This window comes from Vulpes lagopus, chromosome 12, assembly GCF_018345385.1.
Source record: "Vulpes lagopus strain Blue_001 chromosome 12, ASM1834538v1, whole genome shotgun sequence".
Classification (NCBI taxonomy): domain Eukaryota; kingdom Metazoa; phylum Chordata; class Mammalia; order Carnivora; family Canidae; genus Vulpes; species Vulpes lagopus.
This window is the reverse complement of record NC_054835.1, coordinates 65,607,060-65,631,587: the sequence shown is the minus strand read 5'-3', so window position 1 is coordinate 65,631,587 and position 24,528 is coordinate 65,607,060. Positions and strand designations below refer to the sequence as shown.

The following is a 24,528-nucleotide window of genomic DNA, read 5'->3' as shown; positions in this document are numbered from 1 at the left end:
ATGGACGGGGATGCCCGTGGGGCCGCGTGGACGGGGCTCCCCGTAGACCCGCGTGGACGGGGATGCCCGCGGGGCCGCGTGGATGGGGATGCCCGTAGACCCGCGTGGATGGGGATGCCCGTGGGGCCGCGTGGACGGGGATGCCCGTAGACCCGCGTGGATGGGGATGCCCGTGGGGCCGCGTGGATGGGGATGCCCGTGGGGCCGGGTGGACGGGGATGCCCGTGGGGCCGCGTGGACGGGGATGCCCGTAGACCCGCGTGGATGGGGCCCCCGCGGAGCGCAACCTGCTGACACCAGCTGATTTTCCGCGTGACCGTGTGCCGGCGCTGCGGCCCCGGCGGGGGAGAGAGCTGGGCGGCCAGGGACAGAGCGGGGTCCGCCGGCCTGCGGAGGTCTGAGCCCCCGGCCGCGGGGAGCCTTGCTGAGCCGAGTCCGCGGCCTGAGGCCCCACAGGAGCAGGCGGCGCCCGCGGCTCAGCGCGGGGTTCAGGGCTGTAGCTGAGGCGGCTGCACCGCACGTGGCTAGAAATAAAGCCCCTTGGGGCACAGAGAGCCTCACAGCCACTGATCGGTCACCCTCCTACTGCAAAGGGTGTCCCCCGTGGGCAGAAAGTGACCACAGCACAACCACCCACGTGGCATCGAGGGCCTTTCTGTTTATCGTCAAATGATGAAAAAGCATTTCATCACCAGTCTTTGCTCTCCTCTAGGGCTCCAGCAAAATAAGATGGAATCTTTAGATATGACCTTTCCTTGGGATCAAAGCACCCTAGGCTGTGTTCCAAGCCTCTGGCTCTGGTGTTTGTGGGCTGTACAGCCTGATTTTAAAAGTTTTCCAAAAGACCTTTTTTTTAAAAAAAAAAAAAAATCCATTTGGACTCTGTAATAGTATTTGTGTGACTTCTCACAGAGAACGGCTCACCTGGCATTTTTAGAAATAGTAGTGTCTCCATGCCTCTAGTTCTCTTGACTGTGCCCTGTAACCGTGCCCTGTGACTTACAGAAACATAAGAAGAGCCATTGGGTACAGACCCATGTCAGATACCCCCAGACGTGCTTTCAGGATGAATCTTCAGGATTGATTTTTTTTTTTTTTAAGATTTTATTTATTTATTCATGGGAGACACAGAGAGAGAGAGACACACAGAGAGAGAGGCAGAAACAGGCAGAGGGAGAAGCAGGCTCCATGCAGGCAGGAAGCCCAACATGGGACTCGATCCCAGGTCTCCAGGATCAGGCCCTGGGCTGAAGGCAGGCGCTATACCACTGAGCCACCCAAGGATCCCCGGGATTGATTTCTAATCACTCAGTAGGGTTTAATTTTTTCCATGTTAAGGAAGAAACATTCTCCTCCCCTTTAGGTATTTTGCGACTTGGTGAATTGCTTTGCTCTTTTATTTGGCACCTTGGGCAGGCAGCTTGAAACGGCAGGGAGTGCTCTGTGTAGACCTTGCCTTGGATTTAAATCTCAACTCAGCCCGTAGAGGCTGTGTGACTTTTGGCCAGGCGCTTAAATTCTCTGGGCCTCAGTTCTCTCACCCGTAATATGGAGAGAACACCCGCTTTATCCTCCAAAGCTTGGAATGCTTAGAACACGCTTTATGCATTCCTCAGGAGGCAATAACGGCTAGGCACCCACCTGCCATGGTGCTAGGATATCCAGGACACGACTCCCCTCAAAGGTCACCCAGGGATCTCCCTTGAGGGGAGGAGTCCTGTCCTGCTCGGTCTGGTCTCTGGCAGACCAGGTCTTGTTTGTGGCAGAGGAGAGCAGGCTGGCATGTCACGTCCAAAGCATGAGCCAGGCATCTCCCTGGTTCACGTAGTAGACACAGATGGCAGGCTGGTGTCTCGTCCTGGAGGTGGTGCTTATTTGGGGGTAGATGTCCCCATCTCCAGGATTCGTCATCAGGGGGGCCCCCAGCCTGCACTTCAAAGCTTTTTCCATGACCCCATCCCACTGCCTCCTAGGGTCCTAGGCCAGCACATGTTGAAGAGGATGCTATAGGGACGTCACCCCACTAAACACGGGAGGAGCGGGGAGGGGCTGCTGAAGAATTGGGAGCCCCATGGCATGTGCTGGTGTTGCTGCCCCTAATGGTCAGGCCTGAGATAGGTGGGGAGGCAGGTCTTCGTTTGGGCTGCCACTGCAGGTGTTGCTGCTGGTCCTTGAGACTGGTTCTCAATCTCCCAGGGGTCCATGCTCTTGGGGGTAGGTTCACACTTCCTAGGCCTGGGCCTCACGGCTGTAGCTCCAGCCAGGGGTTCACACCTGCTAGGTCTGAGCCTCATGGCCACAGCTCCACTTGGGTGTTCATGCCTGCTAGGCCTGGGCCTCACGGCCGCAGCTCTGGTCAGGGGCTCACTCCTGCTAGGCTGGGCCTCACGGCTGCAGCTCCACTTGGGAGCTCACTCCTGCTAGGCCTGGGCCTCTTGGCTGCAGCTCTGGTCAGGGGCTCACACCTGCTAGGCCTGGGCCTCATGGCCGCAGCTCCGGTCAGGGGCTCACGCCTGCTAGGCTGGGCCTCTCGGCTGCAGCTCCGGTCAGGGGGTCACACCTGCTAGGCCCGGCCCCCACGGCCGCAGCACCAGTTGCAGGCACAGATGGCTGGATCCAGACCATTCCAGCCTTCGCCAGCGCCAGGACCCTGAGTTCTTGCCCCCTGTGCTTCTGACCAGTTCCTCCCTGAAGATATTTTTGTTTCACGAAGCTCGAATTGGCAGACCCGAGGAGCAGAGCCTCTCCCGCTCCGTTCGCCTGACAGAGTCTTCCAGTACGAGAAGCACCTGCTTCGGGGGGGTTGCTCCTAGGACACCCTTTTGGGTAGAGGAGCAAAGGCGCCCGGTCGGGTGGGCCCTGCCGCGGGCGGGGAAGGCCGCTGCTCCCCAGAGTTCTCGCGGAGGTGGTGGGCAGAGGGAAGGGCCCCGCGAAGCCTGGCGCGCTTGGGGCTGCGGGGGTCCCTGGCAGGAGGGGCAGTCCGCGCTCGGAGCGGGCAGGGGCTGGCAAACTGGGCCGAGCCGGTCACTTGGGCCCCAGGGTGAGGTCGTCACCTGTGCGCTGGGCGAGGGTTACCCTGACACGAGGCTGCGCTGAACCCCGCACCCCGGCCACCCCTGTCGTTACCCTTTAGTGGGTCACGCTCTTTTCGTTCCAAAGCGTACCTGTATTACACCAAAAATGTCACTTCAAAGAGAGCGCTTTCTTTGCAAAATAACAAAGAAGATGAAGATGGGCCTCTTCATCTTAGTCCATGTGTGCTCACCGTGACCCCACCGAAGAGGTGCTGGGCCCCACAGACTTTATCAGAAAAGAGACGACGCAGAGGGTGAGTTCAAGCTCAGGGAGTGAACCTGCAGAGCAGCCCTGCACGGCGGCCCTGTGACTGTCCTGATACGGACGCTGAGGTCCAGAGGAGTGAGGTCTCATGGGTCACACGGTTGACCTCCTACCCCTTATGTCTACTGCACGTTCTCCTCTTACGGAGGAGGGCAGCCTCCAAGGACTGGCACCTGGGCCCCACCTGGACCTTTCGCCGTAAGGCTGTGATTTAGAGCCATTTCTTTATTTTCTCACCTCAGTTTCTAAAGAAAAATAAATAAATAAATCTTCAGTTTCTTCACTATAATGGTCATAATGTTGACATTATGACTTAAGAGAATAATGACATTAATTATGACATTATTCTCTCAAGAATTAAAACTACTATTTCGAGTATGGATGGTGGATCATGAACATCGTCTTCTTGTGGTTATGGTTATTGAGGATGCAGGTCTTGCTTATGTCCCAGAAAACCTGCTTTTGTGGTCTCCCATCAGCTCATTCCAAAGGCCCAAGCTCTCCAGACTTTGAGGAAGCATACCATGTGAATACTCAGAGAGGCTCGTGCTGTTTTCTCACATTCTTTACTAGCAAGGAGTGTGATGTGTGGCAGGACTGTTCTCGACAGAATGCTCCAGATGATGTCTGTATCGTCTGCTAGCTCAAACCCCAAATAACATCCCCAGGAGTTCCTGGAGGAGATTGCTCTGGGCCTAAGACTGTTCTGCACGTGAAAGACTCCGCTGTTTACTTCTATGTTTTTGAGGGGTGAAACACCCTAAATCTCATTTTAGTTCATAATAAAAATTTCTCTTCTAGTGACGTATTTCGACAACTGCTTTCAAATGAGAATTTTGAAAAATGCAGATTTTTTTTTCTTATGATGGAGTCCAAGAAACATGAGTCAGGCATCTACAACACTTCTCTGAGTCATGTATAGTAGGTCAACGGGAAAATAGCATTTTTAAAGAAAGTCCTTATTTGATCCCTGCTTTGCATTTCACTCCTCTTCAACTGTATTATCTTTTCTCGGGAAGGGGAAACACTTTTTGTTCCTCCCATGAAACGAAGTTCCATTTAAAACACACGCGTGTGGAAGGCCTGCCGAGTGCAAGCCGCTGTTGTAGCATGGGGGCGAGGGTAAAGGGAACCCAAAGACATGAATGCCTTCTGGACCCTTCCTTCATGCACCTCGCAGCCTTGTAAGGACCGTGGATCCCACTGGAGTGACGGGAACGCAGTAGACTCTTGGCATGTTCTAGCAGATGTGTGAAATGCGCTGCATTTGGTCCAGATAGCATTTATTAAGCTCATTTGCAAGTTCTTGCCATTTCATAGACAAAATTACAGTTCAAGCTTATGGTCTTGATCTTGTGCAAATTACATTCATTTCTCATATTAATTGATGAAGTTGATACCCTACGTCTCCTGGACTACGTTACTGGAGTGACAGCTTTCGTACGTGGCTCTTAAATCAGTTTTGTACATATTTGGCATAGGAGACACCTCTTACTAAACACACGGATGGTCTTTCCATTTGTTGACCGAAATTACATTTTAAGGTAATATGCATTTAACTCACTAGGTTTTGGCATATTTACTTAAAAGCATAACTTATAAAAAAAAGCATAACTTATCATTTCATAGATGAGTCTTATGTGTTGGCAAATTGACTCAGAAAGCAAAAGAAACAGCTAAAAATGAGCATTAATGTATAGTTGCTTTTTCATTTTTTTCCCATTTCCCATATGTCACTTTTGATCTTCTCTTAGGAGAGCTGTCCTATTTATGTTGCAGTATGGAGATTATTGAGTATCCCAACTCTCAAAATTACATTTTTAATGGTATACACAAGTCAAGACTTTTTAAGAACAAATCATGCCATTGTGCTATAGTTTTTCTACATTGCTTGATCAGATTCATCATTATTTTAATCTCCATGTCTATTGCAAAGAGCCTCTTCTTCTGTCTCCAGGCTGTAAAGAGAGAGATCTCTGGGAATGTCCATCCAATAAACAATGTTTGAAGCACACAGTCATCTGTGATGGGTTCCCAGACTGTCCTGATGGCATGGATGAGAAGAACTGCTGTAAGTGCCTACCTGCATTGGTCATCACAACTTTATGTTAAACACTCGTGGCCGCTCATGTTGAATATAAACTAGACATTGGGAAATTGTATCAAAAGCTTTTAGTATATTCAAGTCTTTTGACCAAAACTCCACTTATAAAAATACATGCGAGAATGTAATCAAACATATGCAAATTATGTGGTTGGTGATATTATTCTAGAATTATTTATCACATGGAAAAATTAAAACACCCCAAATATCCAAAAAGAGGGGACATAAAATACAACCATAAAATAAAACAATATGCAAATGTTAGAAATCAAATAAAAAGAATAATTCCTCGTGGGTTTGTTGCATGTCATTAGTTGAATGAAACAAAATATAAAGTATTATGTGCACTATTGTCGCAAGTGTTTAAAGTACTTATACCCACATATAGAAAAAGATCAGAAGCTCACAAGAAATACAATGATTACAATGATTATCTCTGGGTGGTGCTTTTCTGACTTTTCTACATTTTCTGCAAGAATGGCCACCACTTTTAGAATAAAAAAAAAATTCTCTCTCAAGATGTTTTACCTACCAGTAACAGAAAGTCCAACTCAAACTGACTTAAACGGTGAAGATGTTTATTCTATTTTATTACCATTTGTATCAGATATATCTTGTGTTATCATATGAAAAGTCAAGTACAGGATGGATTCCTGAGGCTATATGGGGGAGTTCAGCCCTTGGGGTGCCATGCTTGCTTGATAGTATCCAGTGGGAAGGAGTGATGACCTCCCTCATGTCTGGAATATCATCACTTAAGGATTCACTCAGATTGGCCAACTCTGAACAAGATCCCAGCTAGCAGTCACCGGTGTTCTTATGGATTAGAAAAGATACCACCTAAAGAGTTGGATCGCAAAGAGAAGCACCCCTTAGGGAGAACCAATTAGAAAAAGATGCTGTTTCCTTCAGGCTGCCTGCCCCAGGTAGGGTGTATGAGCCGGCCAGCAGGGTTTAGGTGGGAACTACCTTGGTAAGCACAACCCCAAAAGTGGTAGGCCAAAACTCTGATCTTGGGTCACAGGTTTACTGTCGGACTAACAACTTTACCCAGAAAAAAATAACTTTAGTTAGAAAATGCATGTCCCACTGACACTAGTCAGGGTCTCCTGAGGCTTTGGAGACCTGAGCAAAATCAGGCTCCCTTAAACAAAGGAGAAAGAAAGGAAATGGTTGTTAGGCAGTTAAGGAGTATCACTATGACTTATTTTTTTCTTTTCTTTTTTTTTTAAAGATTTATTTATTTTAGAAAATTAGAGAGAGGGAGAGAACCAGCAGCAAGGGAGGAGCAGAGAGAGATGGGAGAGGAGAAGAGTCTCAAGCAGACTCCCTGCTGAGGGCAGAGCATGACCCCCAGATCACGACCTGAGCCAAAATCAAGAGTTGGATGCTTAACCGACTGAGCCATCCAGGCGCCCCAAGAGTAGGGATTTTTTTTTTTTTTAAAAAACATTATCCATGTATATGGACAGAGCTTGTGTCCATCCTGTGGTTGCTTCATTCTGCCCCAGTGCTTGGCTCATGCCACTTCAGACTTGAACCCAGTTCTCTCAATCTTTGGAATTTCTACTGCTCTGGATCCCACTTTTTCAATCCTAGTGTTAGAACGAGACAGTCTCGCCATTTGGAGATGGTTGCACTGTTCAAACTCCTGCTATTTGTGTGGGTTGGCATCTGTGATGGGGGTTTTTACCGATTCTGTTACTCCGTCTTGATGCCTGTTTGGAGGCTCCAGTGACCACAGCTTCTCTCCCTTCCATGCTCCTGCCGACAGATGATGATGTGCGTGTTAGGGAGACTCCCCCTTGTTTCTGAAATGTGTCCATCTTCTCACTTCTTGCTTCCTATGCCAGCGTTTTGCCACGATGACGAACTCGAGTGCGTGAACCATGAGTGCGTGCCCCGTGAGCGCTGGTGTGACGGGGAAGCCGACTGCCTGGACAGTTCTGACGAGTGGGACTGTGGTGAGCTTCTTATTCCACCATCGGCTGCAACTCCTAACACCCACCAGCCATCTAAGCTTAATAAATCCTAAATGACCACACGGATTTTGCTACTAACCAATTTCACCTGTTTTGGTTTTTTACTATGACAAAAGCTGGCAGTAGTGATTCACATGTGTTATTCCCAACTCACAGAACATTTCCCCCTAAGTTATTTCACTATTTGAAATGTCTACGTGATATGTAAAAAAAAATTTGGGTTTAAATTGTTATGACCCTATAACTACTAAAATACAACCTTTAAACTCTTGATCATCACCCAGCTTCAACAATGACCAATATTCCGTTTTTCTTATGTCATTGACTCCTCCTGGAAGAGGGTATTCAAGTGGATCTTCCATCTTCTCTGTACTCCTGCTCAGATCCAAATAAGACGACTAAGTCCCTAGTTCCTTACACGGACTGGACTTAAAGGCGTCTCCCACCATGACCTCCAGGGTTCGTTTGTGACGTTCAGTTGGATTAATTCTGTTGTCCCACACTCATCACTCCTTCCATTCACTGGGCTCTCATTTCAGTCCTTTGCACCCGTTGGCCACGTCGTGATCATCATTTGTGTTGTGATTAATTGCACGGTGTTTCACAAGTAGTCTGTGGCGTGCTGAGTAGAGAGGAGGCTCTTCTATAAGACAGGACTTAGTACGTGCACCAAATGAATCCTAGTTGAACATCACTTTCATACCTTTGCCTTCTCACACGCTTTCCCGAAAGGAAACGGTATGAATGAAGTTACAACTAACCCCTTACAATTATGCAAATCCCTGGATACACTCGTGGGACTAGGTCCTGCCTCTGGTTGTCTTCTAACTTGTAAAGAAACGTTAAGAACTGCCCGTCTTTTTCACTAGAGCCTGTGGTCCCTGGAAGGCAGAGAACATTTCTCATTCATTCTTCAGTCTTCCACCACATTGAGAGCAGTGCTTCGCATAGGGCAAGCCCTCACCAAATGGTTCTTAATTAAAATAAATAAAAACAAATGTATGCAAGTGATGCAAAAGTGTGCAGAGTTAGCATAGGGTTTCCTGAGGAGACCTGTTTCTAATTAGGGTTTTCCCTATTTTTCCTTCCTCCTCAGTGACCCTCTCTAACAATGCGAGCTCCACGTCCTTCCTGATGGCTCACAGATCTGCCGTGGAACACCATGTGTGTGCGGATGGCTGGCAGGAGACGCTAAGTCAGCTGGCCTGCAAGCAGATGGGTTTAGGGTAAGGTCAGTAGTTTGTAGCACTGATGAATTTCCCAGAGGGCTTCACGGGACTTGGCAATAATCTCTTCCTTATGAATGCAGAGGGAGTCAGGGCTCTCAACTAGAGCCCTCCGAAGCTCGGGAAATGAATCAGGTGAGAGGACCTGCTTTAATTACAGGCACCTGCTCTGCAGAGACTGAGACAGGACCCTGCTCTGACAAAGCCTCCCTCTACAAGCAAATGAAGTCATTGTCTTTTCAAGTATTTCTGAAAGGAAATGCTTTCAGTGTCTGTAAAAGCAGTAAGATGGTTCCTTCCGAGCAACTTGGATGGGGAAATCTTGAGATTTTTCTCCCAAGGGCTTGTTGAACATTCCTTTCTAAGCAGCACACGTGTTTTAATAAGTTGAGAAAGAGAACTTACGGTCGATGGTATTCCAGTTTAACCTAAGCAATTCAGGAAATGTAAATCAGGAATTAGTTCACCATTTTTGCTTCTTAGTAGAATGAAAAGACACTAACTCTGGCTTTGATACAGACTGAAATCAATACTTTGAAAGTTGGATACTTGCTATTTGGTGGGGTTTTCTCTTTCAGTTCTGTTGGGGATAAAAGGCAATAATTGAAGGTCTTAGATGTGTGTGTGTGAGCGTGTGTATTCACATATTTTTTTTCTTTTCAACTACCGATATATGTGAGATTTGGGAGAAATGTGGAAATGATAGAAATAAAAGATAAAGGAGTTGTAAAATTCTAGAATAAAACATTGAGTAAATGTCATTTCCCAGGATTCCACTGAACAGACTTGAAACAATTTTACAATAACGAGTGATCCAATTTTGGATTTTTCACATTTTGTTCTCTCAGCTTGAAGAATGACATAAATCCCAGTATTTTCAGCTCATTTTTCCCATGTAAAGTCCTATGTCTTTGGAAAGTTGAGTAACTGATGCTAATCTATAAGAAAAGAACTTTCAACTTTGCCAGAGTACAGATATTATATTCACCAAGATCCACTAAATTATACTTCATTTTCCCAACATCCTTATGGTATCTAAATGAAATGGGATATGATTATGATTAGAGATAAATGAAAAGCCTTTTGAATGAGTTTTATTTTCCTCTCACCAAGACACAGGTTATTTCTCATTATAAAAACTTGATTACATAATGATGGATAATTCTATTGAGAGTTCTGAGGGAAAGTAGCAACCACAAAGATTTAGCCAGCAGAAAAATTCTTTTGACAAGCCACCCTGTTCTACTGCAAACAGAAGGGATCTTATTTTAAATGTTTTCCTTGATATTTCTTTTTTTTTTTTTTTGCATATCGAATTTACATTTTTAATGTGATAAAATACACATAAAACTCACCAGGTTAACCCATTTCAGAGTGCAAATTCAGTGGCATTTAGTGTATTTACAAAGCTGTGCAACAATCTCCATTATCTGGCTTCTTTCACTTAGCATAATGTTTTCATGCAACTATGGATCAGCACTTCATTCCTGTTTATGGCTGAAAAATATTCAATTACATGGTTACACGCCATTTTTAAATCTGTTCATTTGATGATGGACATTTTGGTGATTTCCACCTTTGGCTATTCTACACATATTGGACTTTCAAAAAATTTCTTGCTCTATTTGCTCCATTTCCTTAAAATAGTGGGAAAATGTTATCCAACATATTAGACATTTAAAATATAAAAGGACGTTTAGAATTTTTTTTTAAGATAACTTTATTTCACAGAAAAGCTAGGGAAATCTGAGAGAGCAGTGTGGCTGGAAAACCATAACCATTATTTGACTGAGTCAGTGGGTAAGTAGCGATAAGTCTTCCAAGGAAAGGAGCAGGAAGGGTAATCTTAGTATTTTTGTACTTTTTGATTGCCTTCAGGTTTACTCTTCAGTTTACTGGGGTGGCTCATAAATTGACAAAAATCTGGAGAGCCAGGCTGGGACAGGGGCAAAGATAATGGGCAAGATGAGGCCATTAATTCCTGCCTTGAGAATGGGCTGCTTCAGAATCTTCTCTGTTTCTACTCTGCCTGGGGATCAACTGCTGTGCCGCATATTCACAGTTCTGCCACTGATGCCTGGAACACTAAGTAACCCTGCCCTTGGGTAATTTCCTCCAGATTTAAAGTCCCTACAGAAGAGTGTGCCTGGCCATGACTAGACACTGACCTACACTCCAGCTGCCAGGGGGAGGGTAAAAGGACTAGCTGCCCCCCTTTAGCTTCTAGGGTGGAGTGCCCACCTTTGTACCTTCAAGCATACTCCACATCAGAAACCTGAAGTTTAAAACACAACCCCAACTCGTTCTTTTCAGTATCTCTTTCCTGTTGTTTTTTAAGTATCTGCTGATGGGTCTCGAACCGGAGTAGGCATTTTGTGGAGGATGCAAAATTAAGTAACATCATTAAAGAGCTTATAATGTAGTGGGGAAGACACATGAGGAAAAAACCTAGAATATAAAGTTGGAAAAAACTTCCAGGCTTTTTGTCATCTAAGAATGGTTTGTGTAGAGCACAGCACATGACATACCTATGAAAAGTAAAGAAAAGAAAAATATTCAATGCTAATATTATCTTGATACTATAATACACATTTATTAAGTCATTCATTTATTCATTCAGTAAATATTTATAGAGAAAAGCATTGTAGTGTAGTATCCAAAACTAATATACTTTAACTCCAAATGGGAGGAGGGTACATTTTGGAGCTAGTTCATCAAAAATACAGGTAAACACTGAATTACATGTTTTGCAGGGCTTCTATTGAAATGTTTTCATGATAGAGGCAGTCGTTTAAAAAACACCTGCACCTGGAGTTGTTCAGACCCAAATTACACCTTCCATGTCTAACAGCACAAATGCTCAGCTCTCAACTAAGTGCTTGCCCAAATGAAAAGATTAAGAATTCTTTGCTGAATCTGAATAACTTTTTAGCCCCATCTGCAGATATCTTGAGTTTACCCCAGCCTGGGAGTATGATGACTATTTGATTAGACAAGGATATAAATCAACCCCTAAATTCTCATGACAGTATATTGACTTTGCTACCTACACGTCCACTATTAAAAACACATGGACATTTATTTAATCAACAATACAAATCAGAATTTAGACTGCCCTCTAATACTTGCCAAATGCTTAGTTGAGACATCTGGTATTGGAGGAAGTTGGTCTAAGGGAATGTGATTCTTTGTGTCTCTTGGCTTCATAAGCTTTCTCTCTCTATAAAACCAGATCATCTGGAAATAGGTTATTCTATTTTGGCAAAAATTCCTTTATGGGGTTAGCTGCAATTTGATTTCATGCCCTGATCTTTTAGAGTTGATCAATAGAAGCGACATCTGTCCAAAGAATATTTCTTTGTCTTGGACAAAAGCTCAAAGATAGTCTCTATTATATTACTTAAGAGTCCCTGATATAAGGGTTTACATTGGATTTTTTTCCCCTAAAGTGTACTCCCAGGAAAAAGCTTCTAATTTCAGATTTTGTCAGGTAAGGATGGTTTTCTTGTTGATGGACTTCCATGAAGCTCAAAGACAGACCAAGTCCTGTGTAATAGTAAACCAAGCCCAGGTTGCTGGTCCTGTGCATGTAAACCATAGAAAAGAAACTCAAAATATTATGGTCTTTCTAAAAATTTTAAAATATAATTCATATGCCATAAGATCCACTCTTTAAAAGTATATAATTCAGTTGTCTTTGACAAATTAACAATGTTGTGCAGTCATCACCACTGTCTGTTCCTTAACATTTTCAACTTGGAAAAAAAAAAACAACCCATGCCTCTTTACAATCACTCCTAATTTCTCCTTCCTAAACCCCTGACAAACACTAATTTACTCTGCTTCTAGGGACTGGCCCATTGTGCACATTTCATAAAAACAGAATCATATAATCATATACCCTTTTTGTCTGATTTCTTTCACTTAGCATAATTTTTTCAAGGTTCATCCATGTTTTAACATGTATCAGTGCTTCATTATCATTTATGGCTGAATAATATTTCATGTAGGTCTACCCATACTTTGATTATCCATTTATCAATTGATGGACAGGTGAGTTGTTTCCATTTTTTGGCTCTTATGAAAATTGCTGAGAGTATTCATGTACAAGTTTTTGTGTGAAAAAATAAATGTTTTCATTTCTCTTGGGTATATACTTAGGACTAGAATTACCAGGTCAAATTTTTAATTTTTTGAGGTACTGCCAACTTGTTTTCCAAAAGAGCTACCCCATTCTATATGCCACCAGCAATGCATGGGGGTTCCAGTTTCTACATACCCTTGTCAACACTTGTCATTATTCACTTATTATAGCTATTATCTGACTAAAAGGGATCACTCTGGTTGTTATGGAGAATATACTACAGGAAGGCAAGGGTAGGAACAGGAATAGTAACAAACTGAAATATTTTTAATGACGATAATTGCGATCATGGTATTTTACAGCTGAGAAACCCCTGTAGAGACATCAGCTCATTATACTCCTGGATGAGGAGTGTGGCATTTCCTTACTTTTCTTTTCTTTTTTTTTAAATTGAGGTATAATTGGCATATAACATTATATTAGTTTCAGACGTATAACATAATGATTCTATATTTGTATATATTGTGAAAGGATCACCATAGGTTTAGTTACTATCCATCACCACACAGTTGCAGTTCCTTTTCTTGTGATGAGAATCTTAAGATCTATTCTTTTAGCAACTTTCAAATACACAATAAAATATTGTTAACTATAAAAAAAAAAATGTTTCCTAAACATTCCTAAACATTAGGAATCTGATGATGTAATCCAAGTGAGACAATTTGGTGACTTAGACCGGAACAGTGGCAGAGAACATGGCAGTAAATGGTTCAATCCTGAATATATTTTAAAGGTAGAGCCAATATCCTGGAAACCAAGAGAAGAAAGTGTATCAAGGCAAGACAATGGTCAAATGTATCAAAAGTTGCAGAGAAGTCAAATAAAATGAGGACTAGCAGTGGCTGTTCCGCAATGTGCATGTCATCGACAGGAGCAGTTTTAGTGGAATGAGTGGGGCAGAAGCATAAGAGATAGTGAACAGAGATAAATAAAAGATAGTATAGAACTTTTTGGAGGGATTTTGTTGCAAAGAGGAGCAAAGAAATGCGAGCAGTGGTCGATGGGGGAAGTAGGGTTAGGATTTGTTTGGTGGTTCCATTTCCCTGGAAGCACTCAGTATACCATAAATAAATCATTATTGAGACCTGCCATAGTAGGAACATCATGTTCAATTGCTATTAAATGTTTTTGTTCCTCCAAATTGATATGTTAATTCCTAATCTCAAATGTGATGATATTAGGAGGTGGGGCCTTGGGGAAGTGATTAGGTCATGAGTATGGAGCCCTCATGGATGGATTTGGTGTCCTTATGAAAGAGACCCCAGAGAGCTTCCTCACCCATTCCACTGTGGGATGACACAGCAAGAAGTTGCACATCTATAAATGAGGAAGTGGGCTTTTACCAGACACCAAATCTGCCAGGACCTCGACCTTGGATTTCTCAACCTCCGGAACTATGGGAAAAAAATTTCTGTTGACTATGAGCCACCAGTCTATGGTAATTTGTCAGAAGCCAGAATAGACTAAGACAAAAATAAACCATTTCTGTCAAAAGTCTTCTTTCATTCCACCTATTTTTTTTTAATCAAATAAGTTTGAGCTATTTTCCCCAATTACTGGACTCACCATAGACTATCTTTCCTTAACTTCATATATCCCTTTAATATGCTCCTCTTTCAAGACTGGCTTATCCTTCATCCATGTTCCACAGATACATTCTTTTCTGCTTCTGCCTCTTTGTCCATAAATGTCCATACATTTCCTGTCCAAATCCTTAGGCCTCACTCAAGCCCCATGACTTCTGTGAAGACTCACCTGCATGATCCTTTCTCTCTCTCTACTTCCTGTGGCACAGAAAAATTGTATTACACAATTTCTCTCTTAATTCGACAATGCCGTATATAATTTTTATTTTCATTTTTTTATTCTTTATCTTATTTGCCAGAAAGGTTATACAAAAATAGTAATGGCTAACCTTAAGTGTGTGCCAGGCTGCTCTAAGTCCTTGATACGTATTAACTCAATTTGTCCACATTATAATCCTGTAATAGAGGTAGTGTTATTTCTACCTTACATATGGGGAAATTGAGGCTTAGATCAAGAAACTTTGCTAGGTCACAGAAAAATATTGTGCCAGGATACAAGTCAAGCAAAGGCAACGGGCCTCTTGGGTATTATGAGTAGATCCCCCCCTATGGCACCAGTTATTCAATAAGCATGATCTGACTGATGTGGCTCACCAGTTTCCTAAACATTCCTAAACATTAGTACATGAGATTTGTGTGGCAAGTCTTAATACCGTGCCACCTTATGAACTTTTATCACTGTGGCATTTTTAAGCAGATCATAGTGAGGAGGTGCAGCAGTGGGGAAAAGTCACCACGCAAGACAACAGTGTAAGTGTTTTTCACTTTTTGAAAAATCACTTAGAGTAATAACTAGATGCTTGGCATTTTCCAGGTAGAAGTTAGCTGAAGCAAATCCATACAGTGTTATTTTCTTTTACAAAGAGTCTTCACAGTTTTTCTGGCAGACATGTAGCTTGGGCACAGGGAATTAAATCCTACACATTTCCAAGAAGCTGCTGGTTAAGTAACTGCCTGGGTGAGAGGAAAATAATAGCGTCCAGTGTGTGGGTGTACAGTTCCCTGGAACGTGCTCTGCTGGGGTGAGGAAGAAGAGCGATTTTCCTAAAAAAGTGCTATATCCTAAAGGAAGTAAAAGTGTTTTTTTTTAAAGTCCTTCCATGAGACCACTGGCTATGAGGCTTTAATAAACAAAGCAAGGTAAGTCTATCAGTTGTCCTGAAAGCATTTCCATATGATCAGGAATAGCAGGCTGTGCCAGGAATTTGGATATTTGTTAGCAAACTGACTCTCAAACTGTGTCAGTTGAGTCAGTGAATATTTCATGAAATTAAAAGGAAACCTCTCAGGGGTGTGGAGAACTTCGCCATCATTAACTAGAATGGAACTATGTGGGATCCTGAATTTATCAGATTGGTTTTCTACTCTCTTCCATTCAATTTTCTGCTAACAAGTTTATCATTGAAAAATAGATTTGTATCTTGATTTTTAAAATCGAAGATGGTTCTCCAGAATTAAGCACTGTCGAGACTCAGCTTTTGGCCAAAAATATTTGGGCTGATGTGAGCAAGAAGATTCTAGAGTGGGAAGAATCAATTTCCGTCATGTCTCTGGGGCCTTGGATTCCCCATTCATCATAATGATTATAGCATTGCCATTGGACGTGAATGTGAGTGGTGAGTCCTGGGAGCTAAGAACATGATTTACAACTTGAACGACCCATCAGGAATTGACCTAAGAGGCCTGTGTTATTTCTGCTAGAAGTCCTTATACGGCAGCTTCCTCGTCTGGGGACCCTTACCAGGAGACTCTTGGCGATGACTAACTTGAGATCTAGTATCTTTTTCATATGATCTTTCAAACCTACTGGCTTGTTACTGTGGCCTGTAAGACAGTGGCCCCTGCCTCCCTCCCTCTCCCAGTATTCTCCACTTGTCCACTGAACTTTAGACACACTGACCTTATTATTACTGATGTCCAGACTGCAAACTCATGTCCACCTTGGGGGCTTCGCCCTCACCGTTCCTTCTGCTTGGAATGTTGATCTCTAGACCTTTACATGATCACCTCCACCTCATCGTTCATGTCTCAGCTCATATATCAACTACTTGGAAAAGTCCTTGGCGACCCTGACTGAAGCAGCTTTCACCCTCACCACGTCACACTCTGCTTATTTTGTTTTCTTCAAAGCACGAGATATTATTATCAATACATTCATCGATTGTTCCTCTCACTAAAATAATAGCTCCCGGAGGAAGGGACTCCCCCTAATACAACACCGTTGTGTTGCCTTCCTTTCCATTCTACCTTATTAACCCATAGTCCTTTGTGTATCTGATGGCATCATTTGCTTAAATTCTGTGAGGGTAATGTTCTTCTGAGATCCAGCTCACTTCATCACAATATCCGCCTCAAGACTCAGTGAGTAACCCAGTGTTTCTTTTATAAACATAAGTCAAGTCTAATTTCTTTTTTTTCTTCAAATCTTTATTTAAATTCTAGTTAATTTATAGTATGATATTGGTTTCAGGGGTAGAATTTAGTGATTCGTCACTTGATACCAGTGATTCGTCACTTGATACCCAGTGCTCATCCCAACAAGTGCCTTCCTTAATACCCATCACCCATTTAGCCCATCCCCCACCCACCTCTCTGAGAACCCTCAGTTCTCTATTGTTAAGAGTCTCCTACTGTTTGTTTCCTTCTCTCTTTTTTCTCTCATTCCCATGTGTTCATCTGTTTTGTTTCTCAGACTTCACATATCAGTGAAATCATATGGTATTTGTCTTTCTCTGACTTATTTCACTTCGCATAATAGCTCCATCTACTCATTGCAAATGGCAAGATTGCATTCTTTTTGATGGCTGAGTAGTATTACATTATATAGATACAGATACAGATACGGTTATAGATACACACCCTACATCATCTTTATCCATTCATCAGTCAATGGACACTTGGAATCTTCCCATAGGTTGGCTACTGTTGAACATGCTGCTATAAACATCAGAGTGCATATGCCCCTTCAAAAGTATTTTTGTATCCTTTGTGTAAAGAGTAGTGCAATTGTTGGGTTGTAGGGCAATTCTATTTTTAACTTTTTGAGGAGCTTCTCTACTGTTTTCCAGAGTGGCTGCACCAGTTTGCATTCCCACCCACAGTGTAAGAGGGTTCTCCTTTCTTCGCATCCTCGCATCTGTTGTTTCCTGTGTTGTTCATTTTAGCAATTCTGACAGATGTGAGGTGGTATCTCATTGTGGTTTTGATTTGTATTTCCCTGATGATGAGTGACATTGAGCATCTTTTTGTCTGTTGGCCATCTGAATGTCTTCTTTGGAAAAATGTCTAGTCATGCTTATTTTTAATTGGATTATTTGGTTTTTGGTGTTGAATTTTATAAGTTCTTTACATATTTTAGATTCTAACCCTTTGTCAGATATGTCATTTGCAAATATCTTCTCCCATTCCGTAGGCTGCCTTTTAGTTTTGTTGTTTCCTTCTCTGTGCAGAAGCTTTCTATCTTGATGAGGCCCCATAGTTCATGTTTGCTTTTGTTTCCCTTGTGTAAAATTTGTATGGAACCACGAAAGACCCCAAATAGCCAAAGCAATCCTGAAAAAGAAAAGCAAAACTGGAAGTATCGTGATTCCAGACTTTAAGCTATATTACAAAGTTGTAATCATCAAGACAGTATGGTATGGCACAAAACCAGACATATAGGTCAATGGACCAGAATACAAAACCCAGAAATGGACCCAAAATGAACCCATACAGTTGACAACTGTATGGTCAACTCATTTTCAACAAAGCAGGAGAGAATATCCAATGGGAAAAAGACAAGTCTCTTCAACAAATGGTCTTGGGAAAACTGGACAGCCACATGCAGAAGAATGAAATGACTACTTTCTTACACCATACACAAAAATAAATTCAAAATGGATGAAAGACCTAAATGTGAGACAGCAACCATCAAAATCCTAGAGAAGAACACAAGCAACAACCTCTTAAACCTCGGCAGTAGCAATTGCTTAGTAGACATGTCACTGGAGGCAAGGGAAACAAAAGTCAAATCTAATTTCTATCCAATCTTTTACCCTTCCTACATTTTCCAAAAACTAACAAAGGAATATGTAGAATCTTGATTCTGAGGCACAATAATCTTTTTAACTAAAAAATTTCAATTGAAGTCACTTGTAGCAGACATTTATTATGTTGCTTCCCTGCATCCCTTCCTTTTAGGGAGTTGCTCCACTCCCCATTTATTCTGGGGATCCTAACAGGAGCTGCCATCTTTGTACACGCTTCTTGGCCTCAGTGACTGGTCAAGGGATAGGTACCTAACCCAACCTGAACCAATCAAAGGGCTTCACATCCAGGTCAAGGTGATTGGGTTTTAGATACTTGGAGTCCCTAAACAAGATTTGTTTTAGGTGGAGCTGAGAGAAAAAGACTTTTCTTTTTTGGTCATGAAGATGAATGAATGAAGTTTGGAAGGGCAAGTAGTGTGTCTCCAGGTTTGTGGAAAAGTCAGTTGGAGACAATAAAGCCACCCTCCTGTCACCTCCTGCTTCCTCTCACAGAAGTGGAGTTGAGAGATGGAGGGTCCGGAGGACACTTGGTTCACTGGCACCAGCCATCGTGAGGACCACCCACATTCCTTTGAGTGAGTGGGTTACATTTCTAGTTTTTTTACTCAGATATTCTAGTGCTATTTTCCTGAAATTTTTTTGTATAAAACTATTAACTGAATATATACATGAACATATATGAATTAATATTAAATCCCTAAATTATTTTATCTTATATTGAGAGCCATTGTCTGTCTTAATTGAAAAAGGTATATTTTCTATACTTCTATAATTTTCAAAAAGAGGAAGCCTTGTTGACTAAACAAGGCTTCTATTAGAAAAATTAATTCTCTTCTGGTTCATAGTCTTTCTCAACTAGTGGAATAAAAAATGGCATATTGCAGTTGAAACTGGAAATCTCTGCTTTTCCATTAATCAACTGAAAGTAAAGACAAAGAGGAAACACTCCCTTTGAAACTAAACACAAATTGCTGTCAATAAAATGTTGTCTGTTTCTTAAAAATAATTTTAAAAATTATATCAAGTTATCAAAAAAGAAATGGAATGTTTTGAACATAAAAGAAATCAAAAGAAATAGTTGGATTAGTGAGATTATGAAAGAGGTAGACACTTCTGCTTAGAAAGTATGAATAATAGTGAAAGGGAATATAAAGGAAGGGAAAAGAAATGTTGGGAAATATCAGGAAGGGAGACAGAACATAAAGACTCCTAACTTGGGGAAACAAACTAGGGGTGGTGGAAGGGGAGGAGGGCGGGTGTTGGAGGGGAATGGGTGACGGGCACTGAGGTGGACACTTGACGGGATGAGCACTGGGTGTTTTTCTGTATGTTGGTAAATTGAACCCCAATAAAAATTAATTAAAAAAAAAAGAAATAAATAAAAAAAAAGAAAGTATACTTACAACTAGACACCATTTACTGAGTTTGCTTTAGGACATTGAATTTTATTTTTTATTTTTATTTTTTTAAATTAATTTTTATTGGTGTTCAATTTACCAACATACAGAAAAACACCCAGTGCTCATCCCATCAAGCGTCCACCTCAGTGCCCGTCACCCATTTCCCTCCACCCCCCGCCCTCCGCCCCTTCCACCACCCCTAGTTCGTTTCCCAGAGTTAGGAGTCTTTAAGGACATTGAATTTTAAAAATGATTAGATGACATTTTAATTTAAAATTTTTATGATTGGTTAACCTTTTCACTTTTAATGAGATGTTTATTTTAAATAGTACTTTATTAATTTTATTTTCTAATTTATACTAGAATGATATGTATATTTAACTTATATTTTATGAATATATTTTACTTCATGTCATAATTTTATAATTTTATATCACTGTCGGTTAAATTAGTTTCATTGATTTTTAAAATTTTACAGAATACCAATACTGTGACTTAATATAATTTACAATTTTCTGCCTTTGCTTTGAGATAGTTTTTGTCACTTATACCTACAGATCACTGCCTAATACAGTTCTTATACTCTACCTCTGAGATAGACAAGCGAATAGAATATGTTCTCAGAATTTCAATTAAAAATATTTTTTAAATACTAGATTTACTGGAAAAAATAACTCAAACTTTATGTTCTCCTTTAAAAAAACAATTCTGTTGGTGAGAGTTTTTCCATATAAAGCATAAGCTAAGCTATCTAACCAGACAAATGATTCTATAGTACTATTCATGTTCTGTTTAACACCTGTTAGACTTTTTTTGTCAAAATCTCCAGGTCATCCTTCTACTTGACAAAATAATTTAACTAGCTTTTAATATTAACATGTTTAGTCCAAAGGAACCAACAGAGAAAATAATATGACAGGATTTAAGAAAATATTTCTGAATTCAGATAGCTAAGTGCTTAGTGGAAATATTCCAAATTCTGAGCAGGATATTTAGATTAGTGAATAATGTCTTGTCTACTACACTAGGCATTTATATTTCAAGACCAACTGAGGTTATGAAAACTCAGATTATTTTTCCGCAATTATACCCACAGTAGAACAGACTTTGTCTTTCCTCTGAAATGTGTAACGTAAGCCCTGTTCTCTTGATGCCAGAAGTAAAGAAGCCCTTGGTTTCTGGGAATCTGTGCTGACCTTCTTTTTTTAAGTAAGAAACCCCAGCATGATGATAACACGTGTTAAGTGTCCTATTACTAAATATCGAGTGTCTCAAGAGTAGGAGAAGCATAGGTCAAACTGTCTAGAGATCTGGTTGGCCACCTAGGCCTGGAAATATATCCTTCCTTTCAGAATATCAGGATATCTTAGAATTCTGAATAAGTTCCATCTTCTCATTTCTGGGGCAGAGGAAGAATTATACATTTTTCATATGTGTCTTATGGCCACACAATCGAAGAAGCAAATTTGGAAATCCTTTGCTTTTCTGTGTAGTGCTGCCTTTAGAACCAGAGCACATGGGTCTTGCCTTGGGATCCATTATTTAGAGCAGTGGTGCTCCACCAGGCTTAACTTTGCCCCTTGGGGGGGGGGCATTTGGAAATGTCTGGAAGACCTTTTTTTTTTTTTTTTTTTTTATTTATGATAGTCACAGAGAGAGAGAGAGAGGCAGAGACACAGGCAGAGGGAGAAGCAGGCTCCATGCACCGGGAGCCTGATGTGGGATTCGATCCCGGGTCTCCAGGATCGCGCCCTGGGCCAAAGGCAGGCGCCAAACCGCTGCGCCACCCAGGGATCCCTGGAAGACCTTTTTAATTATTAGTCCAGGAGTGGCGGGTGGCTACTAGTATCTAGTTGGTAAAAGTCAGGGATAATGCTAAACATCCTACAGAGCACAAGATAGCCCCACACAGTAAATAATTATCTGGGTATAAAATGTCAATAGTGCCAAGGATGAGAAATTCTGATTTAGAGGACCACTCTGGCCTTCCTCCCCAGCCATGCCTCAGCGCATGGGGCAAGGAGTCTGTCTCCCAAGGAGCTAGTCCCACCTGGAGCCTGGTCCACGATCTAGAGAAATGTTTTCAAAGTGTAGTTCCAGACCAGCAGTAGCAGCACCACCTGAGATCTTGTTAGAAAGGTAGCTTTTGGGGCCCTATGTCAGACTTACTGAATCAGGGAATCTGGGGACGGGGCCAACAAGCTCTGTTGTAACAGGCCCTTCAGTTGATTCTGATGAATGCCCAAGTTGGAAAAACCACAGTTCCAAGGAGTCCAAAATCCTGTATTTGAACCTAAAAGATACGTTTGTCAAGACAGGAAGGTTAGAATACATTTTCTTTAATAGCTTGTTAAGTTGATTTATAATATCTAAATATGTTGACATAGGATGTGTGGGCCTCCATTCGGACCCTTACTCACAGATGTGTGGCCCCGCAAATGTTTGGGATGGATATGTATCTCTGTCTTAGTCCTCTCAGGTTGTCAAATGAAGGTACTGAGGGTACCTGGATGACGCAGTTGGTTAAGCATCTGCCTTCTGCTCAGGTCATGATCCCGGGGTCCTGGGACTGAGCCCCACTTCGGGCTCCCTGCTCAGTGGGGGGAGCCTCCTTCTCCCTCTGCCCTTCCCCCTCTCACTTGGGTACACTCTCACTCACTTTGTCTCTCTCTCTCTGCCAAATAAAATCTTTTTTTTTTTTTTTAATGAGGGCACTGGATTAGATTGTTCCTTAATTTCCTTCTCTAAATACGATTTCATGGCTATCTTAGAAGGACACTGATATTCCAGATACAGTCCTGCACACATGTTTGTAGGATACAGTGACTTTGACGCCTAGTCACTGCTAGAATGTTTTTTGCTCTTTTGCTCTCTACCCAACAGTATTTCTTTAATTTGATAAAATATGGGAAAAGATAGGTCAAATGCATGACCAGGTGTCATACAAAGTTTGAAGAGCTAAGTTCCAGATACCTTTCAATAGCACTATTTACATTATACATATGGTCATAAAACTTAAAAACTACACACACATACATTCTTAATGATACATACATTGGCATTAGTCTTTGAAATGAAAAATTCAAACTATTAGTCAAAAATTTAAATTTTGATTTGATACTCTTATTTCTTGGAAATTATTTAGATTTCTAGGAAACTCTACATGTAGGCAAAGGTGAACGGTTAGGAGTGTTAAAGTGCTGATTTATTTTTATAACAAAAGTTGGAAACAACCTACACATGCATCCGTAGTGGGCTGGCTAAGTAAACGTATGTCCAGCCATATAATAGTAACGGTCCACAGCTATAGAATAAAAAAGGGGGTTTGTAGACATGAATGACAGCCAAAGCTGGGCAAGGATACTCTCAAATGCTATTTACAGTGGTTGTTTCTACATATCTGAGACGGGAAGAATATTTTTCATCGTATAATTTTCATTATTTTTTCCGTATATAAGGGTTACTTTTATAACTTTAAAAATTATTTAAGGAAAAGTAAGAAAAATCAAAATCATGCAGATGCTCAGATTCCGTATGATGGCAGAAATAGAACCATATGGATTCACTGATATTTTTTTAATGAGCCATAGAATGGCATTTCTGCCGCTGAAAGATTTGTTTTTGTGCATGAGAAGCATTCTAGTGTTTAAGAATTTCATGGAAAACTAATCTTTATAATGACATTCCCCTCTTCTTGATGATGAATTTCTTGCATTTTCCACTTGATAAAACTGAGAGATCCGGACTAAATTGCCTTGCTTGTTGGAGGTTAATGAATAAAATGCAGAAACATCCCAGGTGCAGTGCTCTGTGGAGACCTTTTTCAGGGCAACTGTGGGTACCTTGAGGGTTGAAAGACTGAGGTGTCCTTTGCAATGATTTTTCTATCCACTGTCAGTGCAAATCCTACGCTAAATAGATAGGCCTCCTTGTGCAAGTCCCTTTTGCCCTATAAAAACCTGTCTAAAGAATGACTTAATTAAACAACAGATCTGAAGCTTATCTTCCTTTGGATTTTGGCCAGTAAAATGTCTGGATTTCAGAGGCCCCCAGGTTGTTCTACTGAAGAAAGGAATTCTCAGGATGTCGGTAGCAGGAGAAACACCATCAGTGGTGTGGGTGACCTCTGCCTGACTTGAGTAGTTCTCCCCTCGCTGCGCCCCCACAGACAGAACTTCTGAGATTGATGGAAAGCCAGACTCTCATTCTGGTCAAGGAAAACAAGAATCCCCATTTTGCGGCACATTTTGTGAAGTCTTCAATAATCTCACAGTTCATGCGAGTTTCTAAATAAATTTAAATCTTGCAGTCAGGGTTCATGCTCTTTGTTTTAAAATCAAATGATTCGAACCCATTCCTTATGAAGAGCTCTGTTTTGTTTTCTCTTTGCCTCATTCTGTCATCAAGTGTTCTCTTGAGAGGGTTTTCCTGTTTTTAAAAGTAACAGGATTTGGGGGAAGTTTGGTTCCTTTCGTTTTCTGTTACGAGATCACAGTCATTTAAAAATAATAATCAGTGGAAATGTTCATGTTTCTTTCAATGCCACGGAGTTGAACTTTGCTTCCCTTCCTGTGCCCTCCACCTACCCCCCAATCCCCCCCGCCCATTTTTATTGGTAAAAAAAAAATGGCATTCCGTAATTGCAAAAGAAAGTCACTAAAGCCTGCAGACTTGATGCTTCTGCAACTTCAGGATTTCAAAGTTCATTTGAACCCTCAG

The 24,528-nt window shown here is 41.7% G+C and overlaps 1 protein-coding gene across 3 annotated transcripts in view; it reads left to right on the top strand.

The window, feature by feature from the left end:
* CORIN (corin, serine peptidase) overlaps nucleotides 1-24,528 on the top strand; it is a 231,859-nt gene that overhangs the window by 179,881 nt on the left and 27,450 nt on the right. For all 3 annotated transcript variants that reach the window (XM_041723856.1, XM_041723858.1, XM_041723855.1), the window contains 3 exons: nucleotides 5,297-5,410; nucleotides 7,297-7,407; nucleotides 8,522-8,651. In XM_041723856.1, coding sequence (XP_041579790.1) covers nucleotides 5,297-5,410; nucleotides 7,297-7,407; nucleotides 8,522-8,651 — 355 coding nt within the window. The remainder of the gene's footprint in view (nucleotides 1-5,296; nucleotides 5,411-7,296; nucleotides 7,408-8,521; nucleotides 8,652-24,528) is intronic.